The sequence below is a fragment of the Lathyrus oleraceus genome, chromosome 1 (genome assembly GCF_024323335.1).
Source record: "Lathyrus oleraceus cultivar Zhongwan6 chromosome 1, CAAS_Psat_ZW6_1.0, whole genome shotgun sequence".
NCBI classification, from domain to species: domain Eukaryota; kingdom Viridiplantae; phylum Streptophyta; class Magnoliopsida; order Fabales; family Fabaceae; genus Lathyrus; species Lathyrus oleraceus.
The window spans coordinates 114587727-114608566 of NC_066579.1; the positions used below are offsets into that span (position 1 = coordinate 114587727).

A 20840-nucleotide genomic window follows, 5' to 3' on the forward strand; every position below is an offset into this window, starting at 1 on the left:
TTCAGTATCACTCTCATCAGACCATGTGGCAACAAGACTCATCTTCTGTTTCTTAAGGTAGGTTCCATATTCAGTCCTGATGTGTCCATACCCATCACATTCATAGCACTGAACCTCTTTTCCTTCTTTGGGCTTCTCATCTGCTCTTGCTTTTCTTCCAGCATTGTTGGATTTACTGATGTCAGACGAGATGTTCTTGACATTTGCCTTGGATCTGACATCCATTTTCTTTAACAGTCTGTTAAACTGTCTCCCCAGCATTGCAACTTCATTGGCCCACTCTTTATCCAAATCTTGATTGTTTTCCTCTTCTGTGTTGGATACAAAGGCAATGCTCTTGGTTTTCTTTTCAGTTCCCTCAATCAATCCCATCTCAAAGGTTTGGAGGGAGCCAATTAACTCATCTACCCTCATGTTGGAGATGTCTTGAGACTCTTCTATGGCAGTCACCTTCATTGCAAATCTCTTAGGGAGTGACCTAAGTATTTTTCTCACCAACTTTTCATCTGTCATCTTCTCTCCCAGGGCTCCTGAAGCATTAGCTATCTCAAGGATACTCATATGAAATTCATGAATGTTTTCATCTTATTTCATCCTTAAGTTTTCAAACTTGGAGGTAAGCAGTTGAAGTCTAGACATCTTTACCCTAGAGGTGCCTTCATGAGTGACCTTGAGAATGTCCCAAGCGTCTCTGGCCACTTCACAGTTATTTACCAGCCTGAAAATATTCTTGTCTACCCCATTGAATATTGCATTCAAGGCTTTAGAGTTTCCAAGAGCAAGATCATCCTCCTCCTTGGACCATTGTTCTTCGGGCTTCTTCTCAGTGGTGGCTTCTCCTTCTTTAGTAATGACAGGATGCACCCAACATGTTAGCACAGCTTTCCAAGCCTTGTTATCAAGGGATTTCAGAAACGCTACCATTCTAGGTTTCCAATAGTCATAGTTAGAACCATCCAAAATTGGTGGCCTATGAACAGATCCTCCATCTCTCTCCATTGTACCAGAAAGTATTGCCCCTAGATCTCACCCAGAACCAGAGCAGGATGCCTGCTCTGATACCAATTGAAATTTTGGTATCAGATATAAGATGTCGAAGGTAATGTCACGACACTGATATCTGGTTATAAACAATGGATAAACAGAAACAGAATGGTAAATCAAATAACACAAGCAATTGTTAACCCAGTTCGGTGCAACTCACCTACCTCTAGGGGCTACCAAGCCAGGAAGGAAATTCACTATAATAGAATTAGTTCAAAGACTATCCGTACACTTCACCAAGTTACAGTCTTTCTCACCTAATCTTTACCCGTGCAATTTCTGCCTAAGCACTCTTAGATATGAGAACCCACTTACTTCCCTTACAATCACACACCCGTGATTTTAAACAACAATCCCTTGTGAAAAGAAAATACTTTTCAATTACAAACTCTTGATTTTACTTCACAGTTTCAATCAAGAAGACACACTCTTGATCTTGCTTCAAAGCTTTGATCAAGAAGACAAATCAGTCAAATTCAATCATCAATGGATGACTTGAATGACCTACAGACACAAACCCTAGCTCTCTCTCTCTAAATTTCGCTCAGTCTTGGTTGTGTGTACAAACAGGTTTTCTGAGTCCCCTTTTATAGAAACATTGGACATCTTGAAAACCCTAAATCTATTTTCCAATCAAATCTTTTTATAACAACTGTATAGATCTCCCTGGAAAATAAGTAAATCTGGTTGAAATCCCTGATAGAATGTGCCAGCTAGCCATATCTTCAATCAACCAATGATTGCCATTAATTGTGCAATCACAAAACACCAGACATTCATACTGAATGTTCTGTGTACAGGATGTCATGACATCGGGTCTGACATCTGGAAAAATCCTGCATAATCCAATTTCCTTTTATAGCAGGTACAACCATATCAGATACCATGACATTGTGTATGTCATCTGAAACAATCCTGCATGAACATGTTTTCCAGTTAAGCTCCAGCAGGTACAACCAATATCAGAAGCCTTGTCATGGCATTCTGAAATAATCTTGCTTGCACATGTTCTTTAACTCCAACAGGTACATAGGATATCTTATGTTAAGACATCACACATGACATCTTGTGAACACTCTTTGGTTTACCAAAATTGCTGCCAACACTTAGAATCAACAAATTGGAATTACAACTACCGGCTACTAGGTAGAATGCCAACAAGGGAGATAAAATCTGTCACTGGTTAAAGTGAACATATCAAGGATAGACTCTCTGGGGAATGAAATAGGGATTACAACTACCTTTTTACTGGGTAGAAAACCAAAAAGGAAGAATATCTGTCACCGGTTAGGATGAACATGTCAAGGATAAACCACCTGGGAAACATGGTAACAAATCCGCTGGGGAAAACAAAGGAAGTAGATTACATTTTACCGGGTATTGGGCAAAAGTAAGGTACTCAATAATCAAGAAGGATATTTCTAGTTACTGGGTAATAAACTCTCAGGGGACCAAAATATCTATCTAGGTAATAACTAGAAAGAAACAGTCAAACAAAGACTCAACCCAATGAGGATATAACTCAAGGGGAGTGGTTCCATCCAGATAATTAGCTGGGGAGGAAACTGAAATAATAATCATCCACGAGGAAATAAATCAGTGGGGAATGAGAAAGGTTAAACTCTGTCTGGTTAATGGGCTGACATTCTACAATTGAAGGAGGACAGCCACACTAAATCTACAATTTTGAGCCTGCTAAATAAGAAAGTTGACTATGGAATTATCGGCTCTCTGGCACAATATTATGATCCACCTCTGCGTTGTTTCACATTCGCTGATTTCCAGCTAGCTCCTACTTTGGAAGAAGTGGAGAGAATTATGGGTCTCAAATTGAAAGATTTTAATCCATTTCCAAAGCTCGAAGAAGATATGGGCCCAAAGAAGATAACTTCGGCCCTAAGTATCAATGTCCCGACTGTTCGAGACAATTGGGCTGAAAAAGGGGGTTGCAAAGGTTTTGCCGCGATGTTTTTGGAGGATTTAGCTCTAAGGTTCAGGAAAAGTGGAAATTGGAATGCATTCTATGCTGTGGTGGCTTTATTGATCCATGGGATTGTGCTCTTCCCAAATGTTGAAAAATTTGTGGATCAAGTGTCCATAGAAGTCTTTCTCTCTGGCAATCCAGTACCATTTCTCTTAGCTGACATTTACTATGCCCTTCACGTTCGACATGAAAAGAGGGGTGGAATGTTGTTGTGTTGTGCTCCGTTGCTTTACACTTGGTTCATGCAACACATGCCCGAAGAAGGTCCTTTTGTGGAAAAAGAACTTAAGTCTCCTCAAAAATTAGCTTCTCTCACCGCAAGTTCCATCAGATGGTATATCCGAGAGTGGGAAACCCCAGACATTATAGTCAGCTGTGGCGAATTTCCTAATGTACCGTTGTTGGGTACCAAGGGTTGCATCAACTATAACCCTATGTTATCTCGATTACAACACGGTTACTCCATGGATGGTCCTCCTGACGCAAAGGATTTACAGCCATTTGTGCTCTCTGACATCCAAGCAAGCAATCCTGATGTAAGAGCAGTACGAAAGGCTTGGTTAAAGGTTGTAAGAAAGGGTAAAGAGTTTGGAAAAAGAAACATTCTTGCCAAAGAACCTTACACGCAATGGGTGAAAGAAAGAGTTGAGAAAATCCAGTTGCCATTTATCTTAAAGGCTCCAGCTTTTCCTAAAACTCCTGAGCCCGAGCCCATACTCCCTGAGGACATGGAGAAACTCGCTACTAAGGTTAAGGAGCTCGAAGTGGAGAATACTGAATTACGAATTCAGATGAACCGAGTTATCTTGGAAAATCAGAATTTGAAAGAGGAACGTAAGGGAAAAGCCCAAGAACTTGAGGATAGCAACAAGAGAGCCCGACTATTGGAAGACCAGAAAGATGATCTTGATCATATCCTATTAGGTTCCACATCCGTGATCCGAACCAGGAAGGAAGAGCTCAAGAAAGCTGAGTATAGGATCTGTGAGTTAGGGAGACTGTTGGATAAATCTCTTATGGACAAAAAAGAAATTAAGCTCGACTTTGAGGCACAAATCCGTGACTTGAGGGACGCTCTGAAGAAATGCGAGGAAAAGTTGTCTCGCGAGATACTCCAAAAGGAAGAAGCTGAAAGAAACTGTCACCATCTCAGGTACCAGTTGGAAGAAGCTATTAGGAGGTTTGCAGTTTTGGAGAGCCAAGAAGGTGATGCAGCCTACTTACTCCTAAAAAATGATTGTGTGTACTGGAAGAGGTTGTATAGAGAGGCTATAGCAACCCTAGATGAAGATCAAAAGGTCATCCAGAAACTCCAAGAGCTCTATGTTGAATGGAATGGCAAGTTCCACAACTTGGCTAGGTTTGTTAACCTCAACATGTTGGAACTCCCAGAAAAACTCCAGGAAGCGGATTGGTGTATGTGTCCAGAAAATACGCCTCCTCAAGTTTTCAACTTCGTCAAGTTTATCAAGAAAATGATGAATGAGCTCACCACCGATCTGACTACGATCATAAGAGCTGAGACAGAACTTAAGTTTACTTGTACTTAAATTTGAATTGTTGGTGTTTAAATCTTTTTGTATTCGAATCATGTGTACTTGAAGTTAAATCCCTTTGTATTCGAATCTTATTTTAATTAATGGAAGTTGTCATTTTGGGTCTCAATTATTACATGTTGTTCTTATATTCTAACATTGCTTGAATAAATAATAAAGATAACTAAGAGTTTTGCAAACAAATGCATCCATACATGCATTCATACATTTTCAAAAAAAAAAAAAAGAGTCTCACTCCGCCTTTTCTTCCACCAGTTTCACGCTGAATTTTCAACACCAGTATAATACTCGCGCCAGAGCAAGACAGAGAATGGCTGAACAAGAACAAGAGAGCGCCCGAGTTAGAGCTGAACTAGACGAAATCAAAGGAGGCATGTCCCAGATGCGAGAGATGCTGCAAGCTTTAACCTTCAGGTTTGAGATTCCACAAGCGACCGTGATTTCAGAGACCACGGGCCCAGCAGTAGAAGTCCCACCTCAGAGGACGTTACCCTCAACCCTTCCTCCATATGGGCTACCTTATGACTTCGTCCCCCGAGCGGAGGTGGTGCACGAAATGGGGCAATCTGTCCAACAAGCTGTGCCATTACCAGTTTACACCGATGCACGTCCAGTCATCCATACTGTGGTTCCACCAGCCGCCTATGCTAGGCATGCTCCTCATTATGAAGATCAAAACCACATGTATCAGACTGTCGACTCAACCGTTGCTGGTGACGAAGTAAGGTTTGAGGATTTCATAGAAGTAAAGGAGAACATGCAGCTCCTTGAGAAGAAATTCCGAGATCTAGAAGGAGACCACGTCTTTGGATCTGCTGCCAAAGAAATGTGCCTTGTATCCGGGTTGGTGATTCCAGCAAAATTCAAAACTCCGGATTTCGACAAATACAAGGGGCATACTTGTCCAAAGAGCCATCTCATCATGTATTATCGAAAAATGGCTGCACATGTGGAGGACGACAAGCTGATGATCCACTGTTTTCAGGACATCTTAAGTGGGGCTCCTTCCAAATGGTATATAAGTCTGGATCAGAATAGGATCATGTGTTTCCAGGACCTGTCAGACGCGTTCATAAAACATTACAAATATAATATGGATATGGCGCCTGACAGAAGACAGCTGCAGAGCATGTTCCAACATGACAAGGAGTCCTTCAAAGAATACGCTCAAAGATGGAGGGAACTGGCTTCTCAGGTCGAACCACCTCTGGCTGAGAAGGAATTGGCTGAACTATTTATTGACACTGTCCAACCTCAATTCTACGAGAAGATGGTTGGAAGTGCTTCTTTGGGATTCTCCGAGCTTGTTGCTATAGGAGCTCGTGTTGAATATGGTGTAAGGAATGGAAAACTGGCGGCTGTAGCTGGAACTTCAAATGCTAATCCAAAGAAGTTCTCTGGAGGGTTTCCTAGAAAGAAGGAAGGGGAAACAAATGTTGTGACTGCTGGCCAAGGAAGAGCTCCTCCAAGAAGGAGACCACAACAATATCCACCTCAGCAATATGTCCAACAACCAATTCCCTATCAACAACCCATGTATCCCGTCCAGTATGCTCCGCAACCATACGTATATGCTGTGACGCCTGCGTTCAATCAACAGCCTGCTCAGGCTTATCAAGCGCCTCCAGTCTATCGACCAGCTCCAGTTCAACAACGTGCTGCGGCTCCTCCAGCTTATCAACAAGCACCAGCAACTCCTGTTTATCAACAGCCGAGAGCTCAAGCGCCGAGGCAAAATGCTCAAAACCAGAATATGAGGCAAGGGGAGAGGGCGACCTTCAATCCAATCCCAATGTCGTACACTGAGCTTTATCCCTCCTTGTTGCAAAAGGGTTTGGTGGTTCCTAGACCTATGGGACCTCCACCTGATCGTCTTCCTCCATGGTACAATCCTAATGCACACTGTCCTTTCCATGAAGGTGCCCCCGGGCATGACCTAGAGAGTTGCTACGCTCTGAAGCATAGGGTCCGTGAATTGATTGAGAGCAAGATCTTGTCTTTTAAGGACATGGGACCGAATGTGAAGAACAATCCTCTTCCTCCCCATGGAGATCCTACGGTGAACGCCATTGAAGATGCATCTACTGTTGTTATGGTTGAGAAGGTGGATGATGTAAAGACTCCTTTGGCAGCATTCCATGCCCGATTGGTGGAAGCTGGCCTGATTAATGTAAATCATGACAACTGTGAAGAGTGTGCCACATACCCAAAGGGATGTCAGGTGGTACGAGACAACATTCAAGATCTGATGGATAAAGGAGTGCTTCAAATATCCAGTGCTGTGAAGAACGAAGACGGGTTGGTAATTGAACCTTGTTTCAATTTACCCGAACCAGTGGAAATCCCTTACTATAGTAGAAGGGTGGCGTCTGAGAATAGTCATCCGTCGCCTGTTGAAATATGTATGCCCGCACCTTTTCCGTATGAGAGCACCAAGGTCGTGCCTTGGAAATATGAGATTACTGTTATGGATAAGGTTGTTGAAGGAAGTGCAGACGCTGAAGTGACAGAAGCTGTAAGTGAAGACGTCACCAATATTGCAGGAATGAGCAGAATGACCCGTAGTGGTCGAACCTATACGCCCGAATTCAATGTGACTCCTCAAGGGCCGGACAAGGAATCAACAGTTGTAACTCCCACTAAAGAACCCGAAGTGGTTCAATCCGAAGATGCTGTTGAATTCTTGAAGTTGATCAAGAAAAGTGACTACAAGGTTGTGGACCAGTTGCATCAAACACCATCTAAGATCTCTATTCTGTCTTTGCTACTGAACTCCCAAGCCCATAGGGAGGCTTTGTTGAAGGTGCTTGCTCAAGATCATGTAACGCAAAGCATAACAGTTGACCAATTTGATGGAGTAGTTGCAAACATCACAGCTTGTAATACTTTGAGCTTCAGTGGAGAGGAATTACCCGAGGATGGACAAAATCACAACCGTGCTCTCCATATCTCGGTGAAATGCAAAGATGATGCTTTGGCAAGAGTGTTGGTTGATACTGGATCTTCTTTGAATGTTATGCCAAAGAGAACACTCGCCAAATTATCTTATCAAGGACCAGCTATGAAGCCTAGTGCCTTGGTAGTGAAAGCTTTTGATGGTTCCAGGAGAACAGTGATTGGAGAGGTTGAATTGCCCATATTGATTGGCCCTCATATATTCCCGATTAATTTCCAAGTCATGGATATTAATCCAGCATATAGCTGCTTATTGGGGCGTCCCTGGATTTATGCTGCAGGGGCAGTTACCTCCATCTTACATCAGAAAATGAAGTTTGTAGTGGACAATCAATTAATCATCATTTCTGGAGAAGAGGACTTTGTGGTCAGTCACCTTTCATCCTTCAGATACATTGAGGCTGATGAGGACGCTTTGGAAACTTCTTTCCAAGCTCTTGAAATAGCCAATGCCACTTTTGTGGAAATGAAGGACCCTGTTGGGAAAGCTTGTTCATCTTTCGCTTCTCTGAAAAGCGCAAAGTCTAGCAACGAAGGAGGAAACCCTGAAGGTTGGGGTCAACTTATTGATATTCGTGAGAAGCATGATCGCTTTGGTTTGGGATATGTGCCTTCCGCTGTGAAAGGAGCCCGAGTCCCTACAAAGGACAACACCCGAAGCATCCAGGAAGTATTCCTTAGCACAGGATTCATCCATGGAGATCAAGTCAATGCAATTGAAGATAGCACCACAAATGAAGATGAGCCATGTTTGGTTTACCGGTGTGAGACAACTTTGAACAACTGGAAGGCGGTTGAGATCCCCGAAATTTTTCCTTTGTCAAAGTAATAATTGTTGTGTTTTTCCTTTCAAATCCTTAGCTCTGCCCAAGACTAATGGATCATGTTGTAGGGCCCATTTTCATTTTCAAATAATCATTATCAATGAATGAAAGGTATTTTGTTAAATTCTTAAAATTCATTTATTTTGCTTTCTCATAAGAAAATGGCAATCTTTTCAAAAACAAAAAAAAACTTTTCATTTATACATCTTTTATTTTTACTTTTTCTAAAAGAAATCAATCATTCAAACGTGCAGAATAAATGATAACCCCGTTGAATCCAATGACTTTACTACCTCTCATAACTTTGACTCCCATATCTACCAAGCGGAAGAAGAGGGTGAAGAAGATTGTTACATCCCCGACGAATTGGCAAGGCTGCTCGAGCACGAGTCCAAAGCCCTTCAGCCACATGAAGAGCCGGTGGAAACAATCAACCTTGGCACAGAGGAAGAGAAGAAAGAAGTCAAAATCGGTACCACGCTTGAAGCAAGCATCAAAGAGAGTTTGGTTAAGCTGCTACAAGAATATGTGGATGTATTTGCATGGTCATACCAGGATATGCCAGGTCTAGACACCGACATCATTGAGCACAAGCTTCCGCTTCAGCCGGACTGCCCGCCAGTAACACAGAAACTCCGAAGAACAAGACCAGATATGGCTCTGAAGATTCGCGAAGAAGTCAAACGACAATTTGACGCTGGTTTTCTCGCAGTGGCGAAGTACCCACAATGGTTAGCTAACATTGTACCTGTGCCTAAAAAGGATGGCAAGGTGAGGATGTGTGTTGACTATGGGGATCTGAACAGAGCTAGTCCAAAGGACAATTTCCCTCTACCACACATTGATACTCTGGTAGACAACACTGCAAGTTTTGTTGTATTCTCCTTTATGGATGGTTTTTCGGGATACAATCAAATCAAGATGGCTCCAGATGACATGGAGAAGACCACTTTTATCACCCCTTGGGGCACTTTTTGCTACAAGGTAATGCCTTTCGGTCTCAAAAATGCTGGGGCAACTTACCAAAGAGCTATGGTCACTCTTTTCCATGATATGATGCACAAGGAGATAGAGGTCTATGTGGACGACATGATCGCTAAATCTCAGAATGAAGAAGATCATATGAGCCATCTAAAGAAGCTGTTTGAACGCCTCAGAAAGTTTAGATTACGATTAAACCCTGCAAAATGCACATTTGGTGTCCGTTCAGGGAAGTTGCTTGGTTTCATCGTTAGTCAACGAGGAATTGAAGTGGACCCTGACAAGGTCCGAACTATACAAGAAATGCCTGCTCCACGTACTGAGCGAGAGGTTAGAGGTTTCCTTGGACGTTTGAATTACATCTCAAGGTTTATCTCACATATGACGGCCACGTGTGAGCCTATCTTCAAATTGCTTCGAAAAGATCAAGCTGTTGAATGGAATTCTGATTGTCAAAATGCTTTTGAGAAGATTCGTCAATACTTACAAGAGCCTCCTATTCTGATTCCACCGGTCCCAGGAAAGCCATTAATCATGTATATGACTGTGCTTAAAGGATCAATGGGATGCGTGTTGGGGCAACATGACGAAACTGGTCGGAAAGAACATGCTATTTACTATCTGAGTAAAAAGTTTATCGATTGTGAAAGTCGATATTCGCTTTTGGAGAAAACCTGTTGCGCGCTAGCATGGGTCGCTCGTCGTTTGAGGCAGTACATGATTTGCCATACTACTTTGTTGATCTCAAAAATGGATCCAATAAAGTATATCTTTGAGAAACCTGCCTTGACTGGAAGACTTGCCCGTTGGCAGATGCTTTTATCAGAATACGACATCCAGTACGTAACCCAGAAGGCAATCAAGGGAAGTGTGTTAGCAGAGTATCTTGCTCACCAACCAGTTGAAGACTATCAACCATTGAAGTTTGATTTCCCCGATGAGGATATAATGGTGATAAAAGATTGTGAGACCCCAGGCCTAGAGGAAGGACCAGAACCAGGATCTCGATGGAAGCTCGCGTTCGATGGTTCCTCCAATTACAGTGGTCATGGTGTGGGAGCTGTTTTGATGAATCCAAATGGTGGCTTTACCCCTTTCACAGCAAGGTTGTGCTTTGATTGTACGAATAATGTCACAGAATATGAAGCTTGTATCCTTGGTCTTGAAGCCGCAATTGATCTCCGAATCAAGATCCTTGAGGTGTATGGAGATTCAGCCTTAGTGATCTATCAAGTCAAAGGTGAATGGGAAACCCGTGATGCGAAGCTGATCCCGTATCGTGCTCATGTTGTGAAGATGATAGAATACTTTGACGATATCACTTTCCATCACATCCCAAGGGTAGAAAATCAAGTGGCTGACGCTTTGGCAACATTAGCATCAATGTACCAAGTCAGATTCCATAATGAAGCTCCACTTATTCGAATCGAACGAAGAGATGAGCCTACCTACTGTCAATTGATTGAAGAAGAAACTGATGGTAAACCATGGTTTCATGACATCAAGCGATATCTTTTAAGTCAAGAGTATCCAGAAGATGCTACATTGTTGGATAAGAAAACTCTGAGGAGGTTATCGTCCAAATTCTTTTTGAGCAATGATGTGCTTTACAAGAGAAACCATGACATGGTTCTGCTCAGATGCGTGGATAGACACGAAGCGGACATGTTAATCAAGGAAATTCATGAAGGATCCTTTGGGACCATGCCAATGGACATGCCATGGCCAAAAATATTTTGAGAGCTGGCTATTACTGGTTGACCATGGAGTCCGATTGTTTCAGCTATGCAAGAAAATGTCATAAATGCCAAATTTACGCTGATAAAGTGCATGTACCGCCAACACTACTGAATGTTTTAACATCACCTTGGCCTTTCTCAATGTGGGGCATCGACATGATTGGTGCTATAGAACCTAAGGCTTCCAACGGTCATCGCTTCATCCTGGTTGCCATTGATTACTTTACTAAATGGGTAGAGGCTGCTTCCTACACCAATGTGACGAGGCATGTGGTTGCTCGCTTTATCAAGAAGGAGATTATCTGCCGCTATGGAATCCCAAGCAAGATCATCACCGACAACGGTTCAAACTTGAACAACAAGACAATGACAGAATTATGTGAGAGTTTCAAGATTGACCACCACAATTCTTCTCCATACCGTCCAAAGATGAACAATGCTGTTGAAGCTGCCAATAAAAATATCAAGAAGATCCTGCAAAAGATGGTGAAAACTTATAAGGATTGGCACGAGATGCTACCCTTTGCTTTGCATGGATACCGGACCTCAGTCCGCACTTCAACAGGGGCAACCCCATTCTCCTTAGTGTATGGGATGGACGCAGTTCTCCCAGTCGAAGTAAAGATACCTTCAACGAGAATATTGATGGAAGCCAAGTTGGACGAAGCTGAATGGATCCAAAACAACTATGATCAACTTAATCTCATTGATGAGAAGCGTATGACCGCTCTGTGCCATGGACAATTGTACCAGCAACGAATCAAGAAAGCATTTGACAAGAAGGTTCTTCCTCGAGAGGTCAAGGAAGGAGATCTCGTGCTCAAGAAGATCTTGCCAGTACACAAAGATTCACGTGGGAAGTGGACTCCCAACTATGAAGGCTCATACGTTGTAAAGAGAGCATACTCTGGAGGTGCTCTATTTCTCACAACTATGGATGGCGAAGAGCTCATTCACCCTGTGAACTCTGATGGAGTCAAAAGATATTATGCCTAACAAATCCGGGTGGACTGAAAACCCGAAAGGGCGGTCCAGGCAAAAGTTAGGGATAAAAAAAAATGGTAGCTCGCTAAGTTGAAGACCTGAAAGGGCGACTTAGGCAAAAAAGAGCGTCCCGGTGGATTGAAAACCCGAAAGGGCGATCCAGGCAAAAATTAGGGACAAAAGGCATAAACTGCATCGGTTGTCACTAATCAACACAGAAGAGCTAAAAATGGAAGATCAATCTAGTTACTCCCTTCAGAAGTGAGGTCTCGTGGAGTCATTGTTATTAGGGATAGTAGTAGTCATTGTGATTCAATGTAAACCTTTCCCTATTGCCATTTTCAAATTTGTAACATTCCATGGAGCTACGCCATTTGCGTGCTACCATTCTTGAATAAATACAAGTTTGCCCATCAAATTCTATCATTGGCTGTTTTTCTATGACTTTCTTTGTTATGCAAAATGTCATTTATTTGTTAATAATGAATTTTGAACTCAAAAAGAATTTTTTTCAACATATTAAGAAACACAATTTTGCTTTGACATGTGAAAATATTAAAAGGAAATCTTTCGTCTTTCCCCGCAAGTCTCAAGTTGCAAGACGCCCCTTGGATGATCAACATCTATCTCTAGAGAGCACAAATTTATCATTCTCTGGAAGGATTATTGGGCCAGTTGTAACTGTTCAGCTTGATAGGTCCTTCTTTATTGAATTTACTCACTCCTTTGGTTGAGTTATTGGTGTTGAGGATTCAGTACCTCCATAAATCTTTCCCTAATTCCCAGTCTGTATATTGTCAGCATTTGCATTTCATGATCATTTCATACATCATGCATATAAGAAAAATCCAAATCATGCATAGCCGAAATATACTTCGCGCTCATTTTGCATTGACCCAGGTCTTGTTGTTGATCTTATATCCTTTAACCTCTAATTCCAATTTGAATTTGGTGCCCTTAAACCATCATCTGGTTTTTGCAGTCATTTTCAAGTCCAATTGTTGTCGGTAGAAATCTGTTAAAAGCTGGTTGTAATCCATTTGCTTACAGTCAAAGTCCAATTGTTGTTGGCACCTATCCGTTAAAAGTTGGTTGTGATCCATTACTTACGGTCAAAAGTCCAATTGTTGTTGGCACGTACAGAAAGTTTAATTACCCTATCTTTCCTGATGGTTCCGTGAAAGTCATGTATGACTTATCATCTTGAGGAATTTCCAGAAGCTTGGAGGTTCTTCGTGTTAGAAAACTCCAATGATGTTCCTTTGTATGTTTTCCAATATTCTCAGGTCATGTATGAACCTGCTGTTCAACTTTTATTTCAGTATTGCTAGGTCATGTATGAACCTGTTGCTGAACTTTTTGTTCCAATGTTGTCAAGTCATGTATGAACTTGTTATGGAAATTTTCTCAAAAAGTTCAAGTTTGTCATCAGGTCATGTATGAACCTGTTGATATACCCTTTTTAATCTTTTCTGATGGTTGTTAGGTCATGTCTGAACCTGCTGTCAGAACTTCTTGTTATTCCAGCATTATTAGGTCATGTATGAACCCGTTGCTGTTGAGCCTTTATTCTGGTGTTGTCAGGTCATGTATGAACCTGTTGCTGAACCTTTTGTTCCAATGTTGTCAAGTCATGAACTTGTTGTGGAAGTTTTCTCAAAAGGTTCAAGTTTGTCATTAGGTCATGTATGAACCTGTTGATATCCTCTTTTCGAATTTTTCTGAGTTTGTTAGGTCATGTCTGAACCTGCTGTCAGAAAATTCTTTTATTGCTCCAGCATTGTCAGGTCATGTATGAACCCGTTGTTGTTGAGCTTTTATTCCAATATTCCCAGGTCATGTCTGAACCTGTTTTTGAAGAATCTTTCCAATGTTGTCAAGTCATGTATGAACTTGTCGTGGAAATTTTCTCAAGGTATTCAAGTTTGTTATCAGGCCATGTATGAACCTGTTGATATAATCTTTTTGAATTTTTGTAAGTTTGTTAGGTCGTGTTTGAACCTGTTGTCAGAACGTCTTGGTATCCCTCAGCATTGTCAGGTCATGTATGAACCCGTTGTTGTTGGGATTTTATTCCAGTATTACCAGGTCATGTCTGAACCTATTTTGAAGAATCTTTTTCTTTGATTATTCCAGTATTGTCAGGTCATGTATGAACCTGTTGCTGAACCTTTTGTTCCAATGTTGCCAGGTCATGTATGAACCTGTTGTAGAAATTTTTCTTATTCGGGTTTAGTAAGTCATGTGTGAATTTACTGCCGAAATCTCTTGTATTCTAAGTGTCGTTCATCGAGTTTCACTTTGAGTATTCTCCAGTGTGTGTCTGACTCTCCAACAGGATTGTTATCCCCAGCGAGTTGTTTTTACCATTTGTCAGTCTCCCTGTGGACCATCAGTATTCCCCACAGATTGGTCTGCCAAGTAGCATTTCCTGTTAAGGATTCACCGTGTCCCTAACAGATAAAATAAAAAAAAATAAAGAATCCTGCATCCATGCATATCATATCATAGCATTTTCATTTTCAGGATCAAAATCTGGGTCTCCATGGTATTTAACCATCCCCCACTGCGATCCAATGAAAAATGCTGTTTCATTTTCCTCTGGTGGAGGATGTTTAAATAGGGGCAACTGTCATACCCTGATTTTGGTCCTGAATTTTTTTTTCCATCAATCAGTCATTTGCATTTCTCCTTATGACCCTTTCAGGTTTAAATTCTTCATTTCATATTAAAAATGTCTCATTCATTCATAATTCAAAGAGATTCATCATATTTCTCCATTTTCATATCCATTACGCATTCATTCATGATAAAAAAAAATCATTTTTTTCATACACACATTCCATAACAAAACCAAAGATTTCTGCAACGTTGAACCTACTCCTTGCTTAATACTAGTCCGCTATGAACAAAACTTAACAAAGTTGCGTCCTGTTGGAAACAACAATGATTTCAACTCACACACTCTATTTTCAACACTTTCCACTATTTCAACCTTGAAAATTCTCTCGTTGGTTTCTCTTGGCTTATGGGGTCCACTATCTGAAACCGTAGCAAATTTTTTCTTCATTGGAGATACTCAACATTAGCTCAAACTACTTCCGTAGCTCTCTTCAAGGTTCGGTTGTTCTTAGCATGAAGGAAATTTGCTTACAGGGTCATTTCCACCATCTTTGTTGTCACTTCCTTCAACAAAATACCTTGATGTTTCTTAAAATAAGTTCACTAGTATTGCTTTTCAAGATTTTTTCGTGCAACAAAAATCTTCAGCTTGTGAATTTGTCTCCAAAAACTTTTGAAACCAGTGAAGCTCTCGCGGTGAATATTTCACCGTGTCAACAACAGAAACATAAAGGAACAATAAGCAAAGCACTGCTTGTCTTATCAAGTATTGGAGTTTTTGGAGTATTGATTGTGCAGTTGTTATCTTGGTTGTTAATCAAATTCATAAAAAAAATGTGTTTCGAAAACACCTTCAGTGTCTACTTTGGAGCATGTTATTATTAGCCAAGTACAGAATGAAGATAAAGTGAAAACTACTGCAAGGTCTATAGTAGAGCATATCTTCAAAAGAATTCCAAATACTATTGATCATTTTGCAACAGTACATTAGAATTTGCCAAAGGAAGATTTAAAAAAAAAAACAACAACAAAGCATGCAGTTCTGGATATGAACACATCTGTTTCTGATGTTGTTGAAATTGATGAGCGGTTGTAACAGAGACTCCGACTTCGGCAAATAAGGAGATTTCGGAATATTCAAGTGTTAGTTTTCAATCTCCGGCTGAATCCATTGTTGTTGAGAAGATTTGTACAACAGATTTCTGTAGTAAGAAGCCTCAGTTATCCTCCAATGCATACCCAGAAGTGCCGGAAACTGAGGATAAGGCGGATGTCAATCTGCTAGAATCTGCTGAGATAATCATCCAAGCTTCCGACCAGTTTTCTTGTTTTTTAATTCTTTGCTTACATCACTATGCAACACAAAAATCAAACGCAAAACTTGTTTGATGAAGGCCTCTATTCCGTGTTTCTGTTGAAGGATCGAGAATGGAATCTTTGGTGTCGAACTGTCGTGTTCAATTGGAACAGGTGACTCCGTGGCAGTGGTCGGGTTGCGACGGAGATGATGAGAGTGACGGAATACGGTTCAAATGTTTGCCTCAAAATAGGAACTCCCATGGAATCGCACGCTGCTACGGTCCTCACTCTTTTCGCCTTTTCAAAGCTTCAAGAACAACTTGTGTTGGCTGCACATTATGCATCTTTTTCAGTGGAAGACGGGTTTCTTGCGAGACATCACACAAAAGTTGAAGGAGGTCGCAAAGTTTATTGGTCTGCTCAGGAAGGAGTTATAAGCTGCAGCTGTCACCAGTTTGAATTCTCTGGAATTTTGTGTAGGCACTCTCTGAGAGTTCTTTCAACAGGAAATTGCTTTCAGATCCCAGATACATATCTTCCCATCCGATGGCGTCGTATCAGCATGCCTTCTTCAAGGTTTCTTCAAAATGCTTCAGCCGTCGTCACCCAAAATTCAGGTTGAAGTACTTGCAGTTACGGTACCACCTGAAACCAATAAAGAAGCACAAGTTTAAATTTCAAAATTCACAAAAAGCAAGTTTGCAGCATACAATATAACTATTGTTCACATACCATTGTCGACTTAAAAATGCCGTCTTGCAACATTACCTTGTAAAACTCTTCACAAGTTTATGACTGGAAATGTGGCCACGAGCTTAAGCAAAATTGTTTACTTCTCTCGCCGACGGATTACAAAATTCCTCTTCGGTGGCCTACTGGAAGGGATATTACATAGGTTTTAATGTTAAAATCACTGCACAAGAAGTTCTTTCTTCTGGAAACCAACCCCGAGGATGCATTTTTCAATCAAGTTGTAGCTTTGCCTCGCGCTGGTTTGGTTCTGCTAGCAAATGCCAAGAAAAACACAATATATGCTGTGCATATAGAGTATGGACCCAATCCAACTGCTACTCGCATGGATTATATTTCTGAGTTCATAGTCACAATACCTATATTAAGCCATATCGGAACTAGTGATAGCTTACCGGATAGAGACCATCTTGTGCAGATATATTGTGTCCAAACACAGGCTATTCAACAGTACGGACTCCATTTGTCACAATGTTTGCCTCCACCACTAGACAATGCTGAACTTGAAAAACCAGAACCGAATGTATCCCGTACTTGGGATGGATCTACTGATCTGGAAACTGTTAACGCACAACAAGTTCACCCAAGCACTTCTCAAAATACTGTGAAATTGTCTTCGGATGTTCATGGTTTGCCCAAAGCTTCGGTATCGGATGCTGAGATCAAGCCAAATGATTTACCTTATCATAATGGTGTTGAACATATCCATGCTTCATACCTCAAACCTGCGGGTTTTGTCTCCAAACAAGAAAAATAAAATACGCGTCAGTTCAATAGTAATAATTAGACCACGCTACGAAACCGTTACTATCATGTCAAGTTTGGAACATAAGAAAGCAAGCTACTGTTAGAAAGTTCTTTGAATAAAACAAAGACAGAAGGGAAGGTTCTAAAACTTACAATCTCCTACACACACTTCAGTGTGTCTACTGTTGGGAGGATGGTGACCAATTGTTCAAGGAAGTAGAAGGGATTATCAGAAGGCATATTAATATGTTGGTTCTCCCTAGTGTCCAGCCATTCCATGAAATAGCATATCCACTGTGGTTGACATCAGCTATCTGTGAGATTTGGTTCGCATTATCATGGATTTTGGATCAGCTTCCAAAATGGTCGCCCATTAACCGTGAGATTTATCTTGACAGGCTTGCTATAAGATATGATCGTGATGGAGAACCATCACAGTCGGCCCTTATTGACGTTTTCGTCGGTACAGAGAACCCTCTCAAGGAGCCGCCTCTTATCACTGCAAATACTGTTTTGTTATACTCTCCGTTGATTACCTTACCGACAAGGTTTTCTGCTATGTATCAGATGATGGTTCAGCTATGCTGACTTTTGAGGCCTCATCAGAAACCGTTTCCTGGAAGCTTCAAGAAGCTATTGCTCCAAAATTTAAAGAAGAATGTTGCTTCTGGAAAGCTTGCTAAGGCTAAAGGTTTGTTCAAGCTTTCTGCAGCAGCTAAGAAACAGCAGTTGCCAAGCCAAAGTCAAAACCAGGTTAATGCTAACATGATACCAACGGAATGGGCGACATTACAGAGATGCATTATCAGGCTCATGTTGTGAAGCGAACCGTCACGCTTATGGCAGCTCACCAAACTGCACCATGACGCAAGACCCTGCACAACATCAAACAACACGGTCATGAACTAATACAATCCCATTCCAATATTTCAAATAGCACATATCCCATTTTCGTTCAAGTGTGTCGAGTAAACTTGTAAGTAGTGGCTAATTCCTTACCAAGCAGTAAAACGGTAAATGAAGAGTAGAGAAGGCGGGACCACCAAACTAGGATGAAGACAAAATCTCCAAGCATCCTCCCTCCGTACGAAGGCTCCACTACACAGCAGAAAACGCAGTAGAGGAAAGAGAGGGGTCCTGTATAAAAAGCGTCCACTATTCACATAAACCCTAGAAGAGGAGCAGCCGACGGTTCACAAGAAAAAAAAAACGAGAAAAGAGAGAAGGAAATCGGAGAGTTTCAATCGCAATTGCCATTACCTGAAGCCACCATTCTGGAACACGAAGGGAAGTGGAAGCAGTTTGAAGAGCGACCAAATCGTTGTCGCATTCGCGGTTTCACAGGTTATTACCTTCCCCTTATGCTTGTTGTGTTGTTTACCATAGTTGGATGTCGCTAGATTAAACTCCATTGCCGGTGTTACCTTCGTCACCATTTGTGCTTTTCAAAAATAAAAGAAGTTTTTTGAGGGAAGGTGGATTTTTTATAAAGAGACGAACACCACCGTTACTCTGGCTTTTGTTTTCCCTTTGGTTTTATTTTGAGTAATTGCTAATATTATGGTCCGGTTGGTTTGGGAAACAGTGCTAGCGGTGTTTGCTATACCCAACGTATATTTGGTGTTCTTTTTGCCGTTTCCCCATGAGCAGTTGATAGTTGGTCACTATTTGTGACTGTTCGCCACCTAGTCCCCACCGCCCAACAGCCACGTGGCTAGGGCTGGTTCGGTTCCCACCACGTCATTGTGGGCCAATTTGGAGTAGGTTTTGGTGTGACCCGAATCTCCCCGGTTCAAAGACCGTTGGTTTCTTCTCTGGCCCAAATGCTCGGTCCATGCTGGCCTTTTGTTATTTGTTTATTATTTTTTCTATTTATTTATTTATTACGTTGTTTATATATTTGGGCCACTGCAAGTCTAATAGTAAGTTAGTCACGGCCTGGTGGAAATGGAGGTAGCTCAACTCCCCTTTGGCCCTAGGTTCGATACCCAGTTATGTTGTGTTGGGTTCTCCAACATTTTTTTTAATGTCTCATATTTTCCCTTAATTCTCGCATATATAATTATTTTCCTTCAATTCTCACATTTAATTAAATAGTCTTACTACTAACATGTTTCTATTGTTTATTCATTTTTATTATTTTATTTTTAATATAACTTAAGTGATTATTCTTTCTTTGGGATTTATGTGAAGTATAAATTTTTATGTGTGAGGTATGTTTCAATCATGATAAATCATCTCAATTTCATTGATAAAAAGAAAAAAAACTATTCAAAAAAATAATAATGATAAATATCACTTAATTCTCGATTCAACGTCGAGCCCATTTCCATACCCTTGTAAGTCGATTGCTTTTAAGCATCGCCATCAACCTCACATGGCTTACTCTTGGGCCTTCTTACAATGAGCTCTTAAACAACATCAACTTAACTTTAAATAATTTCAAACCTCTGTACTTTGATTATTTTTAATTTATTATTCAAGATATTTTCTAAATAAAACGTGAAGAAAAAGATTATCCTGGAGGGAATATCCAGTTATAATCCCGAATATTAGGCTCAAGCTGTAAGAGCTTGTAAGTCGTTAATATTCGTCTTCTCTTTAACACTCTAATATCTAAACCATTTTCTTAATAAAGTTGGAAGAAAAAGATTACCTGGATGGAATGTCCAGTCGTAATCCCGAATATTAGGCTCAAGCTGTAAGAGCTTGTAAGTCGTTAATATTCGTCTTCTCTTTAACACTCTAATATCTAAACCATTTTCTTAATAAAGTTGGAAGAAAAAGATTACCTGGATGGAATGTCCAGTCGTAATCCCAGATATTAGGCTCAAGCTGTAAGAGCTTGCAAGCCGTTAATATTCGTCTTCTCTTTAACACTCAAATATTCAAATCATTTTCTAAATAAAGTTGGAAGAAAAAGATTACCTGGATGGAATGTCCAGTCGTAATCCCGAATATTAGGCTCAAGCTGTAAGAGCTTGCAAGCCATAAATATTCGTCTTCTCTTTAACACTCCAAATATTCAAATCGTTTTCTAAATAAAACGTGAAGAAAAAGATTATCCTGGATGGAATGTCCAGTTATAATCCCGAATATTAGGCTCAAGCTGTAAGAGCTTGCAAGCCATAAATATTCGTCTTCCCTCCAAAACATTCGTAAATATTCGAATTATTTTCTTAACAAATATTGGAAAGAAACAGTCTGCCTGGGTGGAATGTCCAGACGTAGTCTCGAGTACTAGACCCAAGCTGTAAGAGCTTGTAGGTCACAAGTACTCGTCTTTCAAACTTCAAAATACCTAATTCCTACCTTAATACTTTGCCAATAAAGATGGAAATGGAACATGGTGTAT

At 40.8% G+C, this 20840-nt stretch overlaps 1 protein-coding gene across 1 annotated transcript; it reads left to right on the forward strand.

Annotated features, from left to right (window-relative positions):
• The first annotated feature begins 4894 nt into the window (after positions 1-4894).
• On the forward strand, positions 4895-16610 carry LOC127094647 (uncharacterized). Its single transcript, XM_051033457.1, has 5 exons — positions 4895-7561; positions 8012-8209; positions 8919-9134; positions 16160-16223; positions 16342-16610. The coding sequence occupies exons 1-5, from the start codon at positions 4895-4897 to the stop codon at positions 16608-16610; spliced, it is 3414 nt and encodes a 1137-aa protein (XP_050889414.1).
• The last annotated feature ends 4230 nt before the right edge of the window (positions 16611-20840 follow it).

What these genes read in the sequence shown, in the direction of transcription:
- LOC127094647 (XM_051033457.1), top strand. Translation starts at nt 4,895, where the DNA reads ATGGCTGAACAAGAACAAGAGAGCGCCCGAGTTAGAGCTGAACTAGAC. An exon ending in ACACCCGAAGCATCCAGGAA is followed by an intron (nt 8,210 to 8,918) that starts GTATTCCTTAGC and finishes TGGTCATACCAG; the next exon opens with GATATGCCAGGTCTAGACAC. An exon ending in TGACGGAATACGGTTCAAAT is followed by an intron (nt 16,224 to 16,341) that starts GTTTGCCTCAAA and finishes CATCTTTTTCAG; the next exon opens with TGGAAGACGGGTTTCTTGCG.